The following is a 22,395-nucleotide window of genomic DNA, read 5'->3' as shown; positions in this document are numbered from 1 at the left end:
ATGTCACACGAAACTGCAACAAAAGCCGCATGTGTGGTGCGTCCATTCCCCTCTATCCGTGTTCGTATCCGTATCAGTGTCCTGCGACATGCCCTTTTTCATTTTTTATATGCGGCCATAACTTTTCCCTGTTGTGGCCTTCTACCCCTTTTACGGTTGACCAGCGATTAGTTCTTTCTTCTAGCACTTTATGACCCAAAGTAAGAGGACGAACTGGGAATTGGGTAGGGCAAATTCGCTGTTATTGATCAAAGTTCAAGTTGGCATTTCCATATAGCCATCCCATCCACTTTCACTAAAAGCTTTCTCCTACAAAAGAAGTGCCAGCATTTACTAAGCACTTGACCAAGTATTTGTCAGCCCGCTTGAGCCAGTAACCCACATGTCGACATCCCCTCCCGAACCCTTTTTAAACGGTTTCCCCACGACTAAACGTGTCCAATAAACTTACCAGGCAGCAATAAGCATTCAATTAGTGACACTCTCTGCAATGAAATAATAAAAACAAACATGAGAAGGGCGTATTTTATGGCTGCAGAGAGAGAAATTGTTAAGAAAATATTGCAATTACTTAGTTCGACATATTGAGTCCAATTTTCTCATGAATGTTAAGTTAAGAGTAGGGTTTGTCCAGTCAATTTTTTTTTTTGAACGACAATACGGTCGTACTATCTTATATCTTATATAGAGCTTCGATTTAAATGAAAAAAGTTGTATAGCTTACGAAAAAGAGAAAATGGTACATAGCTACTATTAAAAAGTGTAAAGTTAATACTACAATGTGTTATATATGACCTAAAACTAAGTTTAAGGCCATAATGGACTTGGGTCTCGTTTTAGTTCATGTTTTCCTACATTTTTTATGAAAAGCACATATTTATGGCAATTATTTCTAAAATTAGGACATGTTTTCCTTCAATCAAAGAATCTATGTAGTTTTCTGAGTGAATAACTGTTCGAAAATGTATAAAACATTTAGTTTGAAAGTACTGCACTACACTTCCACTGATACTTATCTGTTTTTTCTTAGTGTGGTAATTTATTTCTATTTTGCCCATTTCAAAAATAAATTGCATACCCCAAGGAGCCTTCCCCAAACCAAACCAAGCCAAACCGAGCCAAACCAAACTAAATTCAAGTCGAGTTGTCTGAGCACAGCTGCCTGCATCGGGCAAAGAGATTAAACTTGTCGGGCCACAGCCCAGAAATTATTCGAGGCTGCCGACGCCTTTGTTGCGCTCTTGTTCCTGGGGTCTTGTCTGGTGCAGCCTTTTAATTGGGTTTTCTGCCATATTAGATTTCAGAGCCATACTTGCTTCGCCAGCAGATTCGCAGTGAAGTCAAATGCAAATCCTTAAAGAGATTGCTCGACGAGAGGGGGCTAGAAAACCTACAAAAAAGTTGGTCGGTAAAATTCAACCACAGTGCAGAATTGAAGTTAGAGTGGCTGTTCGTTATCAGACACTTTCAAACATGAAAACATTTATGAAATAAATCATTCGTTAAAGCAGACATGGCATAAACTTTCAGTTATTAAATAAGGAACATCATTTGGAAAGGCTTAGTACACATAGTTAAATTTGCTGCCTTTTCGTCCAAACCACTTGTACCTTTAATAGCATTTCCATTTGGAGCTCAATCAGATTTCGAGAAAAAGAAGATTAAACAAACATTCAATGTCTTGAGATTATTTATAGACCGAAATAAAACACAAGTCGGTTGTTCTCAAACTTGATGAGACTACGATGATCTGCCCACACAACTTAAACAACCGGCCAACAAAGAACCTGTTTTCCCCTTTTGTTTAAACAATTCACTTATGGAAGTATCTACATTTTCAAGCATCTAGCACTTAATTGAGGCCCTTGTTTAAATTTCCGTATATTCAAGCATTCCAGTTGAAAGCACTTCAGGCTTGAATAACAAACAAAAATCAGATGAATAAAAGTCTTTAAATTTTTGAACAAACAGCGAGGAAAACAATTCCCTCAATGCGAATTTCATGCAGTGGAAACTCAATCAAAGGCGAGACCATACAGCCATCACACACAGAGGATGTTTTTTCCGGGCTTTCAACGCCGAGATACTTCCCTTCCCAAATACGTATGCGTATTTCGTATGCCTGCTTAACCGCACACAAGATACACACGACGCAAAAATGCAGATACAGAATTATTCGTGTATTGGAATGCATATTTCGAGCACGCTTCCTTGGTTTTCCCCACATTCCATTTGCATTTCCCTCGGTCTGTTTTGGCTGACTCATTTTCCCTATAAGTTCCGTGCAGAAACTTTCAACCGTCTCTACCTGTTGGTATTTCGTATTCGTTGGGAGTGTTTGTGGCATATCTTTAATGAGTAGCATCAACATCATCGCCGTCATTAACTCATCGGGATCAGTTTTCGCCGTGTTCATCTCCGCCGTCTAATGCCACTTTGTAAGTGGTTATTTAGCGTAAGTAATGCAATAAGTCTGCTTCTCTTCTGTCCCCTTTATATATTTCCGGCATTGCCTGCACCTGGCTTTGCCTTTTCTTAGCTCCGTGTAATGCTCCTTCGTATAATCCTCCCCCACCGAAAAACGACTGGGAAAAGCGAAGGAAAACTATTTTCCACGGCTGGTGGAGATGGCATAAGTAACTACAGGAAGAAACTGCAAAGTGAATTAGTGCGACGCGAATGTGAATGCAGCCTGCACTCTAATTCATGCCATAGAATTTTAATTGGCTTCGTGCCGAACGCAAAGTTTAAACCGGAGTTAACTTTTTTCAGGTGTTTTTCAATTGTTGGTAACAAAGAGCAAATGTTTTCGCAGCTTGCGTTTTACCATTTTCCTTGAGCAACTTTTGAGGACACTTTTTTAAAACGAATGACGGAATTAAATGACAAACTTTTTCCCTCATCGCCATTCAAAATGCATGTGCAGCGGTTGTTAAAAGCAGCTGCAAATCGCTGGAACAGGTATAGTTTATTTTAAACCGAGTCTGTTTTTCTCCTCTCCATTTACAATTTAAATGCAGAATTTCTTAAGTGAGGACTTGATGGTCATTAGGCTCCTAATAATACGTTAGCAATTAAATGCAGCTGGGGATTTGTCAAGTTTTCCTTTACTCATACTAAGTATTTGTACTTACAAGAAAAAATGTTGAGGGTTTTATTTGGCTTCTTGCTTAATGCCTCTATCTAATTGGAAGTTAAATTCAAAAAGTATTATGGATTCATAAAAAAGAGCATTATTACGGATTAAGAGATGAAATATTTTTACCATATTTGTATTAAAGCACATAACAAATTTAATATTAATTTTCAAGCTTTTACGTGATGGCCCAAAATCCCGGAAAATACAAGGAGAAATTAATTTAAACAAAACCTTTTAATTTTAAAAAATATAAAAACTATGATAATGTTTATCTAATCATGTGTCCCAAGGGAAGTGTTTTATGTTTGATCACAATTTAATTCAAGTCACAAGAACTTTTCACTTCTTGGCCGCAAAACATTAAAGTGTATGATTATTAATAACTTAATAGACAGGCAAATTGTCACTTGAACCTTGCAAGTAAATATTGGCTTACTTCATATACTGCACTACGGCATTACCTAATTGATATTTAATATGCTTGCTCATTGATGTAATTAAAATGTTCCTTGCTTGCCATCAATTAAGTGACATAATTCTGCACAAAATTCGAATGAATGTAAACTAATTTTGGACAAGAAAACTTAACGTTACAACTGGCAGCAAAAGCGATTTAAATTCAATGGCCACACCCAGCGATAGTTAACAACCTTCGACGTTCGATTCTGGTCGTCGAGACAACTGTAAACGCTCTATATATGGATCCCAGTCCATAGAAATCGCTTGGCTAAAGGGGCGTATGAGCCATAAAGAGACACTGTGTACGTGACAATAAAATGAAATGTGTAATAGCCGCTGACGGCAAAAAGCTAACAAACTAGCGAACAGATGAAGCTCACGCTGCTCTTTTTTCGTGGCTTTCCGGGCTGAGGGAAAACTAGAGAATTGCGAATGCAACTGCAAGTTGACAAATTTATTTTCCATTGCGATGGCAGGCGGCAGAACGCGACTCGAGTGCAAATGAGCAGAAGGAAACACTACAAAACAAACATGGCCAGTGAAAGATGGAGAGGAACTCTGGAATTCACAGCTCGGAATTTGTCGCATTGTGGCAATATATACGACAAAAAAGGCACTGCAGAAAATTCAAGAAAAAGAAATATAATTTACAAATTTAATTTAACTATAATATATATGGAAAATATTCATTCCTATTTAGACAACCCTGAAGAAAAATTAGAAGCATTAATTAAACTATCTAAGTTTTCTAAATATTGTGCAATTCAACAATAATTATGAAGAATCATTTAAATAGTTGTAGAACAGATAAAGGTTTTTATGATAAGCAACTTAGCTGAATATTTAATTATACCCTTGAAGAGGGTATTATAATTTCAGTCAGAAGTTTGCAACGCAGTGAAGGAGACATCTCCGACCCTATAAAGTATATATATTCTTGATCAGCATCACTAGGCGAGTTGATCTAGCCATGTCCGTCCGTCTGTCCGTCCGTTTATACGCAAACTAGTCTCTCAGTTTTAAAGCTATCTGCATGAAACTTTCCCAAAAGTTGTCATTCTATTGCAGGTAGTATATAAGTCGGAACGAGCCGGATCGGACGACTATAGCATATAGCTCCCATAGGAACAATCGGAAAAATAAATGAAAAAAATTATAAGTTTGCTGTTTCTTAATTTTTTGTTTAGTTCTTCGACATATAGCAATGTTTAATTATTTCAGAATTATGGTTTAAATTTTATCAAAATCGGACGTCTATAGCAAATAGCTCCCATAGAAATAATAAATATATATAAAATAACTATCTAATAATTGAGCTGCAAATCATCATAGTTTCAATGCTTTTCAGCATATACTCAAGTAAATCATAATTTAAATGTTTTCAAAAATATTTAATTCATGCAATAGCTGCAAGGGTATATGAACTTCGGCTTGCCGAATTTTGCTTTCTTTCTTGTTTAAAATTGAATTGCTGAAATCTTTAAACAAGTTTTCTTTACTAGAAGTAGTAGTTAAATAATTACGGTAATAAGTAATTACGGTATTACTTGAGACTTATTTTTAGTGTTTTGTAAATAAATAATTTTTTATACAATAAAGAGTCAAACAAAATAGTATATCCCAAGTATTTTATTAAAATTAAAAAGTGAGTATATATATATATATATATGTTTATTAAGAATTTAAGAACATTTGTTTCCAGTCGAAACCAATTAATATTGCATTTGACCAAGACGCAACTAGGGCTATATTTCTTTCGCCTCCTTTCGCCACCACCCATTTCTGTCTGCTTGCCGTGTGTTTTTCCTCGAGACTACATGAAAAATGAATTGTGCCTGCAGCGGGGCGAAGGTTGGAGGGGAAAGCAGCCATCGCAAGCCGGTCCCACTGGCGGGAATAAGCTCCTGGCCGGAAGGACCCTATGACTTGGCCGACCAGACAGGCACGAATTTAATAAAACGAGAAGGGACTGAAGGCAGCAGGGATATGGAATATGGAAAGGTAGCAGGAAAATATGCGAAACATACGAGCGGAAGCCGGGAAAATATGCAACCCACTCGAGGTGTGTCCTCCAGCAGCGCCACCTGTTGCTCGCATGCCGCACTTCAATCCAATCGAAATTGCTTAGCGGAAGCTAGGGATACAGGATATCGGGGAAGCAGGATATAGCGTATAAGTATGAGGTTGCAAGGGGATGAGGGGGATGAGAGGCAGCCAGGAGACAGGAGACAGGAGTCAGGCGACAGGAAGCGTAGTGCCAGTGAAAATTTCATTTAAAATGTGCGCCATAAGTACGCATTACACACACTCAATTTCCTTTTCCATTTTGCGAGGACCAACTCCCCGTCCGCCTTCAAGCGGAAGCTTTTGGTCCACACATGCGGCGCTTTTTCAGCTGCCGTTGCTTATCAAATTCCCCATACCCACATTCCCAAGCCGCCACTCTCCCCTCCCTCCCCTCCCTCCACTCCGTGCTCCCCTTGAAACCCAACGACCAAGCGACTACGGTAATGTCGGCATTTTATGCGTTCCTGGCATTTTGCGGCTACCGCGGCTGCATCTGCATTTGCCACCCACACCCATCCCCACTTTACCGCCCCCCTGATGTGTGCTTAAATTCCTCACCAGGAGCAGTTGTCGCCAAGCTTTCGGAGGTGTACGTTTCACATTATCCTGACATTTTCCTGCTGCACGGAGAAAAAGTAACGTAAAAGTTGGGCTCTAATGCGATTTTATCAGAGTGAAACTTTCTCCAATGTGAGACAATATGGTATTTACTTCAAAAGAATCGTTTGAAATACCTTTTTACCAAGGTAACACATCATTTAATTATATTATATTCAATAAATGCAAAATACTTCATAACTATTATGATACAATTTTGATACGAAAGTTTATATTTAAAATTTTTTGTATTTACTTTGCATGGTTAAAAAACATTTTTTTTTAAAATTTATAACTACTGTACTATTTACAACATGGTAACAAGACACAAAAAGTTTTTTTACGAATTTAATTAATCTTGTCTTAGTTTTAGCATTTTAAAGTCAAAATATTATTTCAAGTCGGACTCGCCACAGAGAACGTCATAAATAATTCATAGAATTACAAAGAATAATAATCATTAAACACATATTTGGCATTTATTTTTTGTTTGAGATTATTTTAATTTCCAAAAGTTCAATTGCAGTACGTTATTATGTTAAACAATCATTTTGTTAATTATTTTGGTATATGGTTTTTGTTCTTTAATAGTTATTTGTGAATTTCTGTTGCTGACACAAGAAAAATGTAAAAGTTTGTTATTAATTGCGGCAAACTCTGCCCTACAGCATATTAATTATAAGATCAAACAATACACTTCCTTTGTTGCGATACAAATGGCGATCATCCCATTTACCCACTCCATCTATTAGACACAATTTCAGGCCTGTCCATTTGGCCACTGCACATTATGGTCCTGCAAATGGGATTGGGAATGAGAAATGGTACCCCTGGGGGCCTGGGAATCGCAGATAATAGGATTTCCTACCACTCCACAATATATTTCAATTAGAGAACACAATTTTGGTGGGTGCAGGTGCTGTGTGGTAGGAAGGATTAGGTGATTAGCCTGGCCAATCGGTTGGACGGCTGGGGTTATCCTCATCTTCAAAAAACTGCAACGAGCTGTGAAATTTTCCAAGCAATTTAAGCACACAAAAGCATACTAGAGACAGCTTTAAATTTTACAGCTCCAGAGACACAAAAAACCCGTCTGAAAGGAAGCTTTATAGTCAAAGCGAAAGAAAGGAGATGAAAAGTTGAATGAGAAAGCAGAAGATGACTTTATGACTTTTCAATCCACTTGTGCTTCCTGCTCCTTGTCTGGAACCCCCCATCAAATGACCCCCCTTTTCGACCGCAGATAACAGGAGCTAAAACCGCATCAAATCATTTCGTGCTAATGGAATTGCTCCAGTGCTGATGGAGTTTTTATGGTCCAACTGGGCTTAAGCCAGAAGGTTTTTCCGCACAACACAAATTTATAGCGGCACACCCCAACAGGAGCCCCAAAAAATATTTTTAAAATTTTTTACAGTTTTTCAGCTGCTTCCGTGTTGTTTATGGTTATTTGTCAATAATTTTAAATGAATGGATGAATGTTTGGGTTTGGGATTCCTTGTCGGGTAAACAATATTCTTTTTTTGATTGAATTCAATGGGCTTTGGATTCAGGCAGAAATAATATTCGCATCAAATGGGAATTGCATAAATCTGCATTTAAAACGTTTGGGCCAGATAAAAAGCCAATAACAATTTACGTTCGATGGCCAGTGTCAAGGTGGTCGAGAGTGTCGGGGTGATATTCGATTGCGATAAGGGTGGAAAACGGGGGAGGTGTCTGGGGTTAATACATCAAAAGAAATTAAAAACACAATCGACCCAGGGGGGAAGAACAAACAGTGGTGGAGCACCAAATAAAACTAGTAAAACGATGTTTTCGTAACACAAATCCAATGGCGAAACAAAGGCTGAAACTCTGTTTTATTTTCAAGGACTACCTTAAAAAAAACATTCCACTTTTTCATTCACATTTTTTCTTTTCAATCTTTTGTTCTAGTTTTCCGTGAAATCACTTTTTCTGTCTTTAATGAAATGGTAAAACTTAGTTAAATTGAAGTTTAAAACTTACCAAGTTTTTATGTTAAAAATGTGTAATTAATTAATGATTTATTTTGTTTTATTTTGGTACCATGAAAATTAATTTAATTCGCATTCAACCAATTCAATTTTACTTAAAATTTGCTTACTATGTATTTGTTTTATAAAATGGAATATTTGCAATTTTTCGCTTTATGCAATAAACAGTTGCAATTTCATGTTGTCTAACCTAGATAAGTTATGTTTGGAATGAATGACGTTTTCGTGACTTTGAACCACAGTGCCCCGAGCTCAAAATAATGAACAAACTCCCGACTGCGGCTAAGCCAAACCGAAAGGGGGGCGTATTTCATGGGTGGGGTGGAAGGGGTGAACACGTCGTCTGCCAACAGCACGTGTCGTCTGCCCTGCGGGAAAAAGGGGGTTACGAAAATGGTGCTAGGAGAGGGTGAAAGAGGGAAGGGGAAGGAAACGGGGAAGGAAGTCCGCCAACGTCAGCCAAAATGTCACTCGGCGATGAGCAAATAAAACTACCGAAAAATGAACATGAAACCAGAGTTGGGGAGCAGGGAACTAGAACATAAACGAAAACCTGACAACCCTGCCAAGTGGGCCATGTTTAGCAGACTGTTGCTTTTTCAATGTGTCCTTCGTTCTCTGTCTCTCAACCTTTTTATCCCCATCTCTGTCTTTATTTTGAAGCCACATTGTTGAAAAAATACTACGTATAATTACAGTCTCATACACAACAAGAAAAATATTCAAAGGGTGATAAAAACAAGAAGTCAAAAGCATTATATTTACTAAACACTTTGTAGGTTTTTGTTTTTTTAAATAATGCTTATTATTTTTATTGTCCTTTGATTATTTTCTGTTCAGGTAATTTTTAGAATGCATATCTATACAATATGGGTTGTATATTGTTTAACTTTATAGATATGCATTCTACTAATTAAGTTACTGATAATTTATGGTGTCAAAGTAAGACAAGAACTGCTGAAAGAAAGTACCTGGAAGTACTTATATACTATCCATCACTGTTTAGCTATTGCTTTTTTGCTGCTCAATTTAGTTCATTGGCTTCAGTTTTTGGGCCTAAGTGCGGACAATCACTCGTGGGTCCTGTTGCAAGGATAACCGGGGTTGAAAGTACATGACCCACAATGTACCTGGCCACCCCCTTCCCGGAATTGCACCACCCACCCATTGGCACTAACATGGATATACAGAGGTGAACCAAAATCGTTTTTGTGGTTAACTGGGTGGTTTATGGTTACACATTCGCCGCTTCTACCTTTTCGCTTTTGTCGGCCTCTCTTTCGCTCCGCAGGCCAACTAATAAATGAGGACGGGCCGTGGGCGTGGCCGCCCATTTGCTGACCGCGTTTAAAAAGCTGTGCCTCCATTTGGCCTCTTTTGTCTCCAATTAAAGCCTGGCAGTTCAAAGGAACTCAAACGAAGCTTACTACACCGAAACAAAATAAAGACGACTTACTTCTAGTTAATTGATTACACTAGTGTAAAGCCAAAAAATTAGCCTTTTAAACTATTTGTTTAAGCTAGTTTGGGCTGTTTTTCTAACACATAATTAGAGTATGAGCCAATTTTCACATTTATGACTTCGGGAGCCTATGACACCTATAACTACGAATTTTTTAAAATGCCAATTAATACTTTTATTACATTATAACAAATCCTAAGCACTAATATTTTAGGTGTTTTTTTATTACTTAAGATATGTGACACTCATTAAACAAAAAACATTTCCCGTGTAGCCTCAATCTGTAAGCTTTAGACATTTTTTTATAGCCAACAACATCCGCGTTGTCATGGGGGCTATGACAATTTCCCCACAGATGTCATCGAGATGGTATTTTAATTCATTTAATTAAAAGTTTAATTACATTTCTGTTTTGCGCCGGATTTGCCAGCCATGAACTCTGGTGACATCTGCCGGGCCCATTAGGGCTGTACGGATTTCATAATGCCATCCTGCGACAAGCGTACATTTTTTGACCACTAATTTCGCTTTGATTCGCATTTGGATTTTGACTTCGATTTGGATGCGCTCATTTTTACGCACAACAAAACAAGCGGTGACGATTTAATTAATTCAAGCTTTGAGTCCATCAAACAAAAGCCGGAATAATAGAAAGGGAATCCGGCGAAGCGCGAGTACAATGAAAATTTATTAGATTCAACTGCCACCACCCACCGTCAGTCACCCACTGGCCACTTGTGGGCCCGCCTGCACCACCCACATGCCCCACTCTATATATATGTATGTGTATGGATGTATGTCCGATGTCTGCTGACCCCGGGTTTATCATTCTGATCACGTAACTTGTGTGTGCCACCAGCACTTTTTCATTTTCATTCACTTAGGCTTGCTCTGCAAAACTTATATAGAGTCGGTTGCCCTATAATGAAATGATTTCTCTTGACGCTTCGTCGATTCGCGTGGGTTGTGATTTCTTGCTCTGGTTCCTCCGACTTCCAGCTGTGGCTGAAGCTGAAGCTGAATCTTAAGCTTTGGCTTCTGCCTTTTGCTTTCGTTTGCCCCGGTCGCGCATCATTAACCCACTGGCGACCAACGAACAACTGACATTGAACTCACGCGTGTGCGCTTGTGTGTTTGGGTGAGTGCCAAGGAATTCGAAAAGTTGTAATTCAATTAAAGTTTAATTGGTCCGCAGGCAAGTGGCGTAACTTAGGCAATGAATATTTTATAGCAGCTTGAGAAGCAAATTTATCGCAGATTTTCTTTGAAAGTACAAATCAGTGCACCGCTGCAAAGGTAAAAACCACAATCTTTGGTTTTTTGGTTTGAAATGTAACTTTGTATTTACAGACTTTAGAGGGAAAAATTGGTAAAATAAAAAGATTTTTGGTTAAATCACTTCCGATTAGAAACCTTCAACATTTTAAGGATGGTAACTAAAATGAATACCTGAATTTAATTTTGATTCTTCCATTTAATTTAAAGTAAATCACTCATAATGAATTTAATTAATGTTATTTAAAGTGAAACAAACCTGATGTTGCATTGTACCCAATTCCTCATGGAATATATATGCACTGGTTAAAAAAAGGTGATAAATAAATTATATTGTGTTCACTTAAAAATGTTCTCCCTTTGATTTTATTCATTGCGAATTTTAGTTATTTTCAACAAATCTATAATAAAATACTTAAAATTTGTTAAATATTTCATTTAATCTGATTTAAATATCTAAAAAATTGAATTTAGAATTAATCCATATTTAACTCAAATAAAATGCATTTAAGTAAATTAGGAACTATTTTAAGTCGAATATTAATATTATTCCACATTAATTTAAGTTTTTAATATTAAATCATGCATTCAGCATAATTATTTCATATTTAATTTTTATATTTAATGTAGATTTTTACTATTCCAATTTTTTTAGCAGTGTGGGTATTTGGCAGAATTTGAGAATTAAAACTTCAGCTCTATCCATGGATGCATTATAAGCTTATTTATGGCTTCAATCGGGGATTAAATAACAATTTATAACTGCAGTTTTATTTATTTTCGTTGTACTTTGAATATATCATAAATATATTTGCTTTTTAATCTGTGGAAAATGAAATAACGATAAAGGCTTCGTTTAAAAATCCATATTTAAAATTTCAATTGAATTCAATAAAGCATTGCGACTTGAGTTATTAACTTTCAAACTATTATTCTTTAAATGCAACTCAACTTGTTTCAAGTATTATTGCTTGTTTTTCGTTCTTATCAAATTAATGAGGCGTTGTGATTTTTCTTTTAGCTTTTCTCCTTTGATTTTTTCGAAACCAAGCGTGTTCAGGATAAAACTGATATATTATTCTTCGGAGTGTTTAACTTTTTCACTACTTTATTCTTCCCATTTTTCTTGATTATGTTGGCTTTGTCGGAACATTATTAATTTACAGCCATGAGATTACCAATCCGTGCATAAGTTTGAGCCAACTTTTAGAGGCGGGACTTGCAGTCTGATGTTAGGGGAATCACGCAACGCGGAAAATGTTTATAAATGGGAGCGGTTTGGTTGCCAAAGCTGTCGACAGAGCAGTTTGCACCTGCCGGCGCTTCGACCTCTGCCGCCTTTGTTACCGGTGCCACATGCTACACGCAATCTAATTTAGCTGGCGAAATACGTGCTAAGCGTGGAAATGTTTAAATGGAAAAGCTGAGAAATGGAAAAATGGGGCCAGGCCACGCCCGTTCGAGTGGTTCGAAGGGGTTATTTCACGCAGTGGTTATAATTCGCCTAATGTACTAAGCTGTCCAATCCGATAAAGGCAGCTTTAAGGTTTACGGCGGATCCGTTAAGTCTTTGCCGGGAAACTCGTGTCACAGTTCGGCGTTGAATTTCCATGCCAAGGGGTGCAGCTCAAAGCAATTATTTCGAGGACCGGAGCTCTTTGCCGGGATTTATGCTCGTTATTCCGTCAGTCGGAGGGAATATGGACATGCCTTCTTTGCAATGGCGCTCTGTGCATCTTCAAGATGCATTCTCCGGCTGAATTATTCATGCCTTTTGTCGCTTGTTGTTGCCGTGCCTTTGCGAGATGCGAATCCTGGCCCAAGGGTTGCAGCATCCTAGAGGGTTGGCCCGGGCAACAGGCACTGCCACCCTCCCGCCCATCTTGCCCATCTTGCCCATCTCGCCCACCCCCTCATCGCCCAAAACGAGGAACGTCTTTGGCTTTGTGCATTTACCAGTTTCGCATGCACTTAGAAAAGTTTTGCGAATTTTAGGAACACAATTTAGTACCCGCTCCAGAGCATTAAAATAAATTTGTGTAACTATTGTGTAATTTAAAAAAAATAATAAAGAATTCATTTATATTAAACCCCATTTTTAATGTGGAATAAGAATATCGAAGTTCATTTAATAATACCATGTATCATTTTCAATCAGATATTATCACTATGTTTTTGGGTTTCAATGGTGACTTAATTTATTTCCATTTTAATTACACTATCTCGCATTTTAAATCAAAAATAAAATAAAAGAAAACTATATTATATCAATTTGTCGCGGTGTGAAATCCGTAATCTGCCTTCCAGGAAGGCCCATTGTGACTGTTGCTAGCTGGCAAATCCGAAAGCAATTTCTGCAGCATTAATCATCCCCCCGAAACCCCTGAAACCAACTGACTTGCTTATCTGTCGTCCGGCCATTTCGGGTTAATGTTGACAAAACGCATTTTAAGCACTTCAGCATTCGCCTCGTAGTATTTTCTTTTGTTTAGCCGACAGCCGACACTTTAGCCCCCTCACATGTGTGGCTGTTTGATACTGATTTGAGTTTTCTACTGGGTAAAATTTGCATTGGAAATTTGTGCAGGGCGGACCTTCCTATCCTGGCATCGTGGCCAACAGGCTGGAAACCTTTTCCCAGCCCGAATGCAAGTGGCCATCAGCAGCTTTTGTCCAGTGGTCACTCCACAAGCATTGTTTATTCACCCCCTCAACCACGCTTTCCACTGACCCCAAGGCATATACATAGATGTAGCTTCTGTTTTCCCTGCGTGTGTGCCTAACCTTTTGAAAAAGGCTTTATGGCCCAGAACGAGCCCATATAATCGAAATCCGGGGGGAGTGGCTGAGTGGAAATTGGAAAGGCAGATTTGACTAGATTTCAAAAATTAAAGGACTGAAAAGGCTCAGAGTAGAACGTGTCGGCTTAAATCTCTTGCTAACAGACATTTCCAATTAAAATTGATCCAATTTGCTAAGACAATAGCCCACAGTTAAGAAAAATGTATAAATTAGCTTTGAAAACACCAATTAAGAGTACTGGGGAAAACTGAATTTTCGCATAAGCAAAAAATATATTATTTACCCTTTTCACAGTTTGTCGTTGAGCTTAACTGAAAAATGTGAAAATTGAGCTTAAAGTGCTGAAGCAAGTTTGTTTACAAAACTTGTTAAGTAATCTGAAAGTATTTATCAAAGGAATACATTTAAGCTGTGCATTCTCAGCTTAATTTATTTGTGCTATAGAATTTTAGTTTGGTACTTCCAGTACTAATTTAAAGTCAAAATTGGTATGTAATTAAAGTAAACTAATTTTCAATATAAAATCTGGGCCACAGCCTATTTTAAATTTTATACAATTTTCAAATTACTCGCCAAAACTCAACTACTAATTGCTGGAATTATTTGGGGTAATTTCCTAATTTGTATTCTCTGCAGACTGAGATATTTGGCAGCCATTCATTTCAGTCAGCAGCCACCGAACCCGGCCAATTAATATTCATTTGAGCAAAACTCACCCGCTCAACACATTCCAGCTGGATGGAAAATCCTTTATTAAGCGGGCAACTTTGAGCGCTTGTTTTTATTTTTCTTTTTCGTTTCGTGCTTTTTTCCGAGTTTAGTTTTTAGTTTTTCGGACGCGGGTTTTGTTATTCCCCAGTTAGCTGTTGACGTTGTTTCTCCAGCTGCAAATGCACGACAAATTAACACAGAAAGAGATAGCGAGGGTCTATCAGGAAGAGAGGGGTAAAACAAAGAGCCAACAGAAACTGAAAACAAAATGCCGTATCCTTCTAACACAAAAAAAAAAAAAGGAGGAGAAGCCACGCCCGCGGCTCGGCCGCAAAAAATATTGAAAAAGTGGGAAAATGCGGAAAACTAAAACTCTATCACTTGCTGCTCTGTGAGATTTGTTTTAACAACAAAAAAAACGCGGTCTTGTGAAGAAAGAGTTTATTCGAGCTGCATAAACCTGAACCACACGCAGCAAAACACGTTGGTTTTTTTTGCTGAAACATAATTAAATACAACCAAGACTATTTTTTAGAAACAATTTCAAAAAATTTAATTTTAAATTTTAATGGGCTGGTGATTAATTATGGCATAAAGACAATATAACTTTGTTGTACTTAAGTAGCTAAGACTCAAAGAACCTTAATTATATAATATAAGCTATTTACATTTACAACAATACCTAATAATAATAATAATGTTCCTTTCCGTAAGTGAATCGGAATTTAAAAGTGTAAGAATAATTTTTGAAATCGTAAAATTGTGAACTTTGAAATTTGATCGGATGCTTGAATAATTTAATAAAAAACATATTTGATATCATTCATATCAATATGACATTTAAGCATTTTTAAATAGTAAGAAAATACATTAATTTTAATATAAATTATTATTAACCAACTTGGCAGGTTTTCACTCTAATGAAGTGGACATTAACATAAAAGTACATTGTATTTTTTCTCTCTGCCTTTTTGAAAGTTTGGACCATTTTTGGTATGAATCTTCAAAATTAAATCGGAGTTTTTAACAGTGGATCCATTCTCTCCTTACCTTTTCTGTTATGTGCGGCTTGACGCTTAGCGGGCCATGTTTTTATTGAATTTTTCCTCTTGCTTTCTTTTTTATATTTTCGTGAGATTTTCGCACCACAGAAAAACTGAACCGACACACTCGGGCTAAATATTTTTTCTTTCTTTGGCTCTTAGCGTTTTGTATTTAATGGGCTTTTGGCTAGCAACCCCCGTCTGCACTTCACTTGAAAACACAACGGTACACTACACTACACTACACTACACTGTGCTATATGGACCGCCGATGGACCGTCTTTCGAGCTACCGTTTACCGTTATCCGCTACCACACTCGCGAGCATCTTTCGTTGAACTGGCGAAAAAAAAACTCCACGCTCACGCACACATCGAGATGAAAATTCACAATTGAACTTTGCTAGTTTTTACAGCAAGGTGAGCTGAGCTTTAATGGCCGCTCTCTCTCTCTCTCGCGGGAGTCGCTCTTTTCTCCCTCTCTCTCTCTTTTACCACTTTTGGCAAAACAGCCGGCGCAACTAAACGCAACGCCAACGCAACAGCGCCGCCGGCCAAGAGCTTCCAACCCAAAACTGGCAAAAACAAGGCAAAAAGTGGGACGGCGGCCATGGCCAACCCCCTTGGGCGTTCTTCGCTCCCTGTCGCTCTCTGGTGCCCGCTCTCTCGCTCCGCTGCGCATGACCCAAAGCTGAGCTTCAAAGCTCCGACCCTTATGGGGGTGGATCGTCGGGGGTTGGGTGGTAAGTGCTGAACTCAGCTACAGGGGTCGCTCTGTAAATACAGAATCTGCAGTTTAAGAAAGTAATGGAGAAAAAATGTTGTAAAGGGCTTTAAGAGCTAGTGGGTCTATAAATTGTTTGTGTACAAAGGCTTTAAGGGCTGAAATGTACAATAATACTCGCAAACGGTATATTTAAAGTTATCTCGATGTTTTAAAAAGGCTTTTCTCTAATATAAATTGCTTTGGATATTTCTGGGAAATTTAGTACGGTATTTGTCCTTGTGTTTTGTTTAATGTTTTTTAAAATCCCGAAAATCTTCTTGCTAAAATACTACATTTAAAAAATGTTAAATAGTAAGATTTTGAAAGAAAGTTAATTTGGTTTGTTATTAAAGCATCAAAATCAATTTAAAAATCTGCAGATATAACTTAATTATGGTTCGAAAATATTTTTATGCAAGAAAAAGTTATTTATAGCATTATTTTATAATTTTAAACTTCAAGCTATATATTGTATACTAATTAAAATTCTTGACATCAAGCATCTACTGTAAAAGAACATGGTTTTTTGGGGTGGGCGCTGGCTTGAGTGGGTTGTTTTTATGAGCTGACGCATTGCTGCTTTTTTTAGTTGTAATTGTTGTTGTTGCTGTTGAATGTGCACTTTGTTGAATGTGCAATGGTTTTCCTCATGCCGCTGTTATTGTTGCTACAACTGCTGCTGCTGTTGCTACTGCAAATTGCCTCGCAGCATTTAAGGCGAATTATGAAAGTCTGTATGTGGGTGCGTTTTTCACCCTCCGCCTCAAAAAAAAAATACCCTCCCCCACTCACCCCTTTCCACATTCATTCCCCCTGGCAGCCAGAACTCAGGGAAAACGCGCTCGAGGCACCCGGAATTCGCCTGCATTTTAATTAATATTGATTGTAAATTATTTTCTGTGGGGGCTGCAGGTGTTGCTTTAATTTAGTTTACTAAATAGTGTTTTTGCGTGGGCGCAAAACAAGCACATTCGCGGGTGAAAGCCTCATAACCCACTTACCAGTGTGCAGATATATGTACATATGTTTGTTTATTACAGGGTACACAAAGTCATCATGCCCGCGCCACATAGCGATATCATGCAAATTGAAGGGGGATGCCAAAATTTGCATTTCAATTCAACAGTCGCCATTCCGTTCCTTTGCACCCCCACCCTTCTGTTTACCTTGCTCGAACAGCTTCGCTTTATTTTTTCAACTCTGCTTTAAGTGTGATTCAGTGTTGCGCTCGACAGCGCGGCAAAATGTGCACGTGCTGCACCAGCCGCAAGGCATTTCCCATTTACCCCGGCGTGAATCCGGGAAAGTTGAAGGGAGAACGGAGGTCCTGTCCGAGCAGAAAAATTCCCGAAAGATGTTGGGCTCGAAATCGAATTGAACGGTTATTGACATGATATTGGGGAGGAGATTCAAAGAGTCTACCGGTCACAATTTTAAACTAAAGTAACATAAATAAATTCCTAATTTTTGTTAATGAAATGCATTACTTTTTTAACAATATTTATATTAAAAAAAGCGAAAGGCACTTACCTTTATAATGTCACTATCCGTTTTCGTATAAGTACCATTGTAATTTATAATAATTTAAAACACCAAAAAAATGCTTTTAAATCATAGTAGGACAAAATCTCCACAATATCATTTTCAAATTTCCTACCCCCAAAACATTCAGAAAATTAAAGGAAAACACATAAACATTTTGATTTTTTATCTATGGAAATAGTTAAAATCAGGCCACTTCTCATTCGTTGATTAATATGCGATTCGAGGCACTATTGTGTTTCAGACGTATTTTTTTTTTTCATATTTCGAGTCTATTATTTATATTTTGCTGTAGAAAATATGTAATGTAGGTATATGCTGAATTTTTGAAAACCATTTAATTGTTAAGCTACCGTTAACCAAAACTACTTCTTTTTTGATGCCAAGAAAAAGAAAAGCATTTAAATCAATTAAAATAATTTAAATTAAAATTAATATTGCAACTTAGTTATTATCATTGCTATTAAACTGTAAGCAAACACAAATATAATGGACCAGACAAAAGATCACTTAGATTCCTATGGGACAACAGGCTTGCAAAAGGTGGCTTGTCTATTTTGCTTTTATTTTTTGTTTCATTTCTTTATGACAAATTGTTCATTAAAACCGTTATCAAATCTGTATAGATTGTTAAAATAAAACTAATAAACAAGTGAATTTTGTTTTCTAAATGAAGATAAAGTGGAGTTTTAAGTTAATTCGTACCAAACGACTATATATTATAGCTTCCATTGAAATATGGTATAATTCATAATATTTAATCATTATTTTATTTCACGATTAAGTTTGCGAGAGTTTGCGTGGAAACGGACAGACAAATTAATAAATATTTAGTATTCGGGGTTTCACGTTACCTTTAAATTCAAACTGTTCCCACAAAAAGTGTTCCATGAAAATACCGTTGCCCAAATACTTGTGGCAGGTTTTCTCAATCAGCTGTTTTTCTTGTCTGTGCGCTCGATAGCTGCGTAGCCCTGTTCGATGCTAACTGCCATCCCTGGCACATCGATGGTTTGCTGCAAGAAAAGGCAAAACATCGATATATCGACTGCCAACTATCGCACTCATCTGCCATACCTAACGGCACGCACTACATTTTTTCGTACTTGTTTGGTTAAATTTTATTACCTACAGAAGGCCAGCAAATTGAACAGCAATGGGTAAACGGCGGACGCAATCCCTGATCGACTCCAATTCCAGTGATAGCGACAGCGAGTCGGAGACCAATCTGGAATCGGTGAGTGGAGAAAAATTAGGGTGAAACCTGGTCCGCGCCCCATTCTCCATATTGCGATGTAACGAAAATCAATGCGGATATGTGTCTAACATATATTATATATAATCCACAGGACCTGATGTCGTTGGCCAAGAAACGCAAGAAGCCCCAAACGGCGGCTAAATCAAGTTCACGCTCCGACTCCGATTCCGACTGGGCCAACAACAAAGCCGGAGCCCCCGCCTCCAAGAAGAAGAAGCGTCAGAAGGCGAGCAGGGACTCCAGCTCGTCGGAGTCAAATTGGGATGACGACAGCCAAGATGAGGAGCCGCAGGCGAGGCAAAGTCCTGCCCAGGCGCAAGCGGAGCAAAAGCCGCCTGCGGAGGCTGCCAAGCCCGCCCAACTCAGCGAGCATGAGGAGGGCGAGGTGTCCGACAGCGATTCCGACAAGTCCAAATCGAACTCCTCCTCTTCAGGGTCTGATTCCTCTAGCTCCTCGTCCTCCAGCTCCGATTCGGAGTTCGATGACGGCTTCGACGACGACCTAATGGGCGACGAAGAGGATCGAAGGCGACTCAATGGTCTGTCCGAAAAGGAGCGTGAAACGGAGATCTACAAGCGCATTGAGCAGCGCGAGATCATGCGCACGCGCTGGGAAATCGAGAGAAAACTAAAGTTGGCCAGGCGTGGCGAGAAGAACCAGGAGAAGTCCAAGAACAAGGGAGAACGGGCCAAGAAAAAGAAGGAGAAGCGCGAGAAAAGGGCAAAGAAGGCCAGGGAATCCCAAGCGCCTGCGCCACTACCAGCTTCGATATCCACGCTATCGGATGCGGAGACCAAACCCAGCATTGATGTGCGGTCCGCGAGTCCCTTGTCCTCGCCCGCTCTCAACAGAGATGTGGCTTCCACTTCGGCGGCGGTGGCCAGTATTCTGCCCGATGATCAGGCAGCTGCCGCTGGCGTATCCGATTACTTCGATCACAAGGAGCGATCCAAGGAGCGAAAGAAGAACGTGGAGGCCAACAAGACGGACGACAAGCGGAGCAATGCCATGGCCTTGTTAAAAGCCAAGCGTGAGGGCAAGGCCAAAAGGGGTGAGTAAATAATAAGGTTATACCATAGGATGCTAACATTTTTACTTTCCCAACTACCTTGCAGAGGAGGAAGAAGCCAAGCGCCTGGCTGAACGAGATCGTGATGACGATAAGGAAGAACTGGAGAGCGTCTCCGGCTGCAAATCGGCCGTGAAACTGAAAGCCTCTGAGATTTACTCGGACGACTCGGGCAGCAGCGATTGGGATGAAGATGAGAAGCCCACGGGAAAGCGGTCGCGTTCCAACAGCAGCAAGGCTTCCAGCGAGTCCGAGGACGACGAGAAGGTTCCCCAGAGACCTGTATTCATAACCACACGCGAGGATCTGAACAAGCTGCGACTGTCGCGCTACAAAATGGAGCGTTTTGTTAACTTGCCAATCTTTGAGAGCACCGTACTCAACTGCTTTGTGCGAATTAGCATTGGGAACAATGGACAGAAGCCCGTGTATAGGGTGGCAGAGATTGTGGGCGTGGTGGAGACGGGCAAGATCTACAGCCTGGGCACCACGCGTACCAACCGCGGACTGAGACTCAAGCACGGAACACAGGAGCGGGTGTTCCGGTTAGAGTTCATTTCGAACCAGGAGTTCACCGAGAACGAGTTCAACAAGTGGAACGAAGTGTGCCAGCAGTCGCAGGTTCAGATGCCCACAATCGACCTGATCGCCATTAAGCAAAGCGACATCAAGAAGGCGCTAAACTACGAGTTCAAGGACGAGGACGTGGACAAGATTGTGGAGGAGAAGAACCGCTTCCGCAACCGACCCACCAACTATGCGATGAAGAAGACCTGTCTGATGAAGGAGCGCGATGCGGCCATGCTGAGGGGTGACTACGACATTGCCCAGGATCTGGGCCAGCAGATCGACGAGCTGGAGAACCGTGCCTCTGAGCTGGACAAGAGGAGATCGCATACCCTCAATCTTATCTCCTACATAAACGATCGCAATCGGAAGAAAAACGTGGAGGATGCCGAGAAGGCGATTCTAGAGGAGGCTCGGGCAAACAAGGGCCTCAAGATCTCCGATCCCTTCACGCGTCGGATCACTCAGCCGCGCATGGGTTTCAAGGGTGCCAAGAAGGACGACGATGACATGCAGCTGGCACCACTGCCACCGCCGCCCCCAGGAAAAAAGAGGCCCAACGAAGCGGGTACTTCGAATGCCAGCGCTAAGCCCACGGACTCCAAGGATTACAGTCTGTACTCACTGCATGACTTTGACATCGACTTGGATGTGCCGCTACCGGGTAAGATTTCCGTCATTTCCACAGCCAAATTTATGGTGATTGTGAATTTTTATTTTCCCTTGCAGTTAGTACGAATTCTGTGCCCAAACCGGCAAACAAACCAGCTGAAACAGTCTCCAAGCGTTCGTTGAATTTGGAGGATTACAAGAAGAAGCGCGGCCTAATCTAGGAAATGTATTGACAAAGCCTCACATGTTAACGTCCTAGTTTAGTGTAGTGTCCAAATGACTACAGCAAACATTTGTTAATGCCACGACGACTCGCCCAACAAAAGGAGCATAAAGATGAATGGTTTACAGTTACAGTTCATAATTGTATTTTTAGGTTGACAAAGAATGTTTTGAATTAGATCAGGCATAGCGAAGGATTGTCTATATTTTATCAAAATTAAACTCTTCGAGTATACTTCCTTGTTTGTGTTTGTTCGGTAACACTTTTATGATTAAATTTTTAGTGAAATTATACAAGCAGCACAAACAACCGCGGCAGCAATATCGAACATTTATAATTCTTATGCAAATAAGGGACTCATTAAGTAATATTTATAGATTGATAAAGCTCTATTATAATATTAATAGAATTTAAGTTGAAAATTGTATTACGAAAATAGATTTCCAGCCCAACCCATCCCAATTATTCTCGACGAGATGTTTAATAAATTAACAACTAACATAATTTATACAGAATTAGTTTACAGCAAAAACTCAATTGTTTACTCAGGCAAATGGCAAGTGTGAAGGAGGAGATTCCAGGGAGAATTCCAGGCTGATTAAATGAAATATGAGCATAGAATGAGCGTGTATTCGTTGGTTGTAACCGTTCAATGCTGTATTAGCTTTAGGCGAAATTCATCAATTGTGGCAACAGCATTCATATACTTAATTATACACAAATAATAATTATTTATAATAAAGAAAACAACTATAAAGTGCATTTGTATTGTTAACTAAAATGGAT

The 22,395-nt window shown here is 39.2% G+C and overlaps 2 protein-coding genes across 8 annotated transcripts in view; one reads left to right on the top strand and one right to left on the bottom strand.

Moving 5' to 3' along the window:
• The window catches only part of LOC108149087 (kazrin), a 46,744-nt gene extending 30,820 nt beyond the window's left edge, over nt 1-15,924 (bottom strand). For 3 of the 7 annotated variants that reach the window (XM_041709847.1, XM_041709845.1, XM_041709849.1), the window contains exons 1-3: nt 15,581-15,923; nt 14,536-14,703; nt 452-485 (exon numbers count right to left, since the gene is read on the bottom strand). The gene's annotated coding sequence lies outside the window, so the exon portion shown is untranslated. Of the gene's footprint in view, nt 1-451; nt 486-14,535; nt 14,704-15,580 lie in introns of those variants that run through there. The other 4 variants (XM_041709851.1, XM_041709846.1, XM_041709852.1 and 1 more) reach the window with 4 other exon arrangements.
• Nucleotides 15,925-18,934: 3,010 nt separating this feature from the next.
• LOC108134642 (RNA polymerase-associated protein Rtf1) lies at nt 18,935-22,371 on the top strand. The gene is made up of 4 exons (XM_017255031.2): nt 18,935-19,116; nt 19,229-20,189; nt 20,254-21,438; nt 21,504-22,371. Exons 1-4 carry the CDS (start codon nt 19,036-19,038, stop codon nt 21,605-21,607), a joined length of 2,331 nt encoding a protein of 776 aa, XP_017110520.1. The 5' UTR covers nt 18,935-19,035; the 3' UTR covers nt 21,608-22,371.
• Nucleotides 22,372-22,395: the final 24 nt, after the last annotated feature.

The sequence above is a fragment of the Drosophila elegans genome, unplaced genomic scaffold (assembly GCF_018152505.1).
Source record: "Drosophila elegans isolate 14027-0461.03 unplaced genomic scaffold, ASM1815250v1 contig_520, whole genome shotgun sequence".
NCBI classification, from domain to species: domain Eukaryota; kingdom Metazoa; phylum Arthropoda; class Insecta; order Diptera; family Drosophilidae; genus Drosophila; species Drosophila elegans.
The sequence above is the reverse complement of the archived record's forward strand: the minus strand, read 5'-3'. Positions and strand labels throughout refer to the sequence as shown.

Bases quoted from the DNA above. Each gene is read 5' to 3' on its own strand.
- LOC108134642 (XM_017255031.2), top strand. From the start codon at position 19,036: ATGGGTAAACGGCGGACGCAATCCCTGATCGACTCCAATTCCAGTGAT. The intron at 19,117-19,228 runs GTGAGTGGAGAA...TATAATCCACAG, and splicing joins CGGAGACCAATCTGGAATCG to GACCTGATGTCGTTGGCCAA. The intron at 20,190-20,253 runs GTGAGTAAATAA...ACTACCTTGCAG, and splicing joins TGAGGGCAAGGCCAAAAGGG to AGGAGGAAGAAGCCAAGCGC.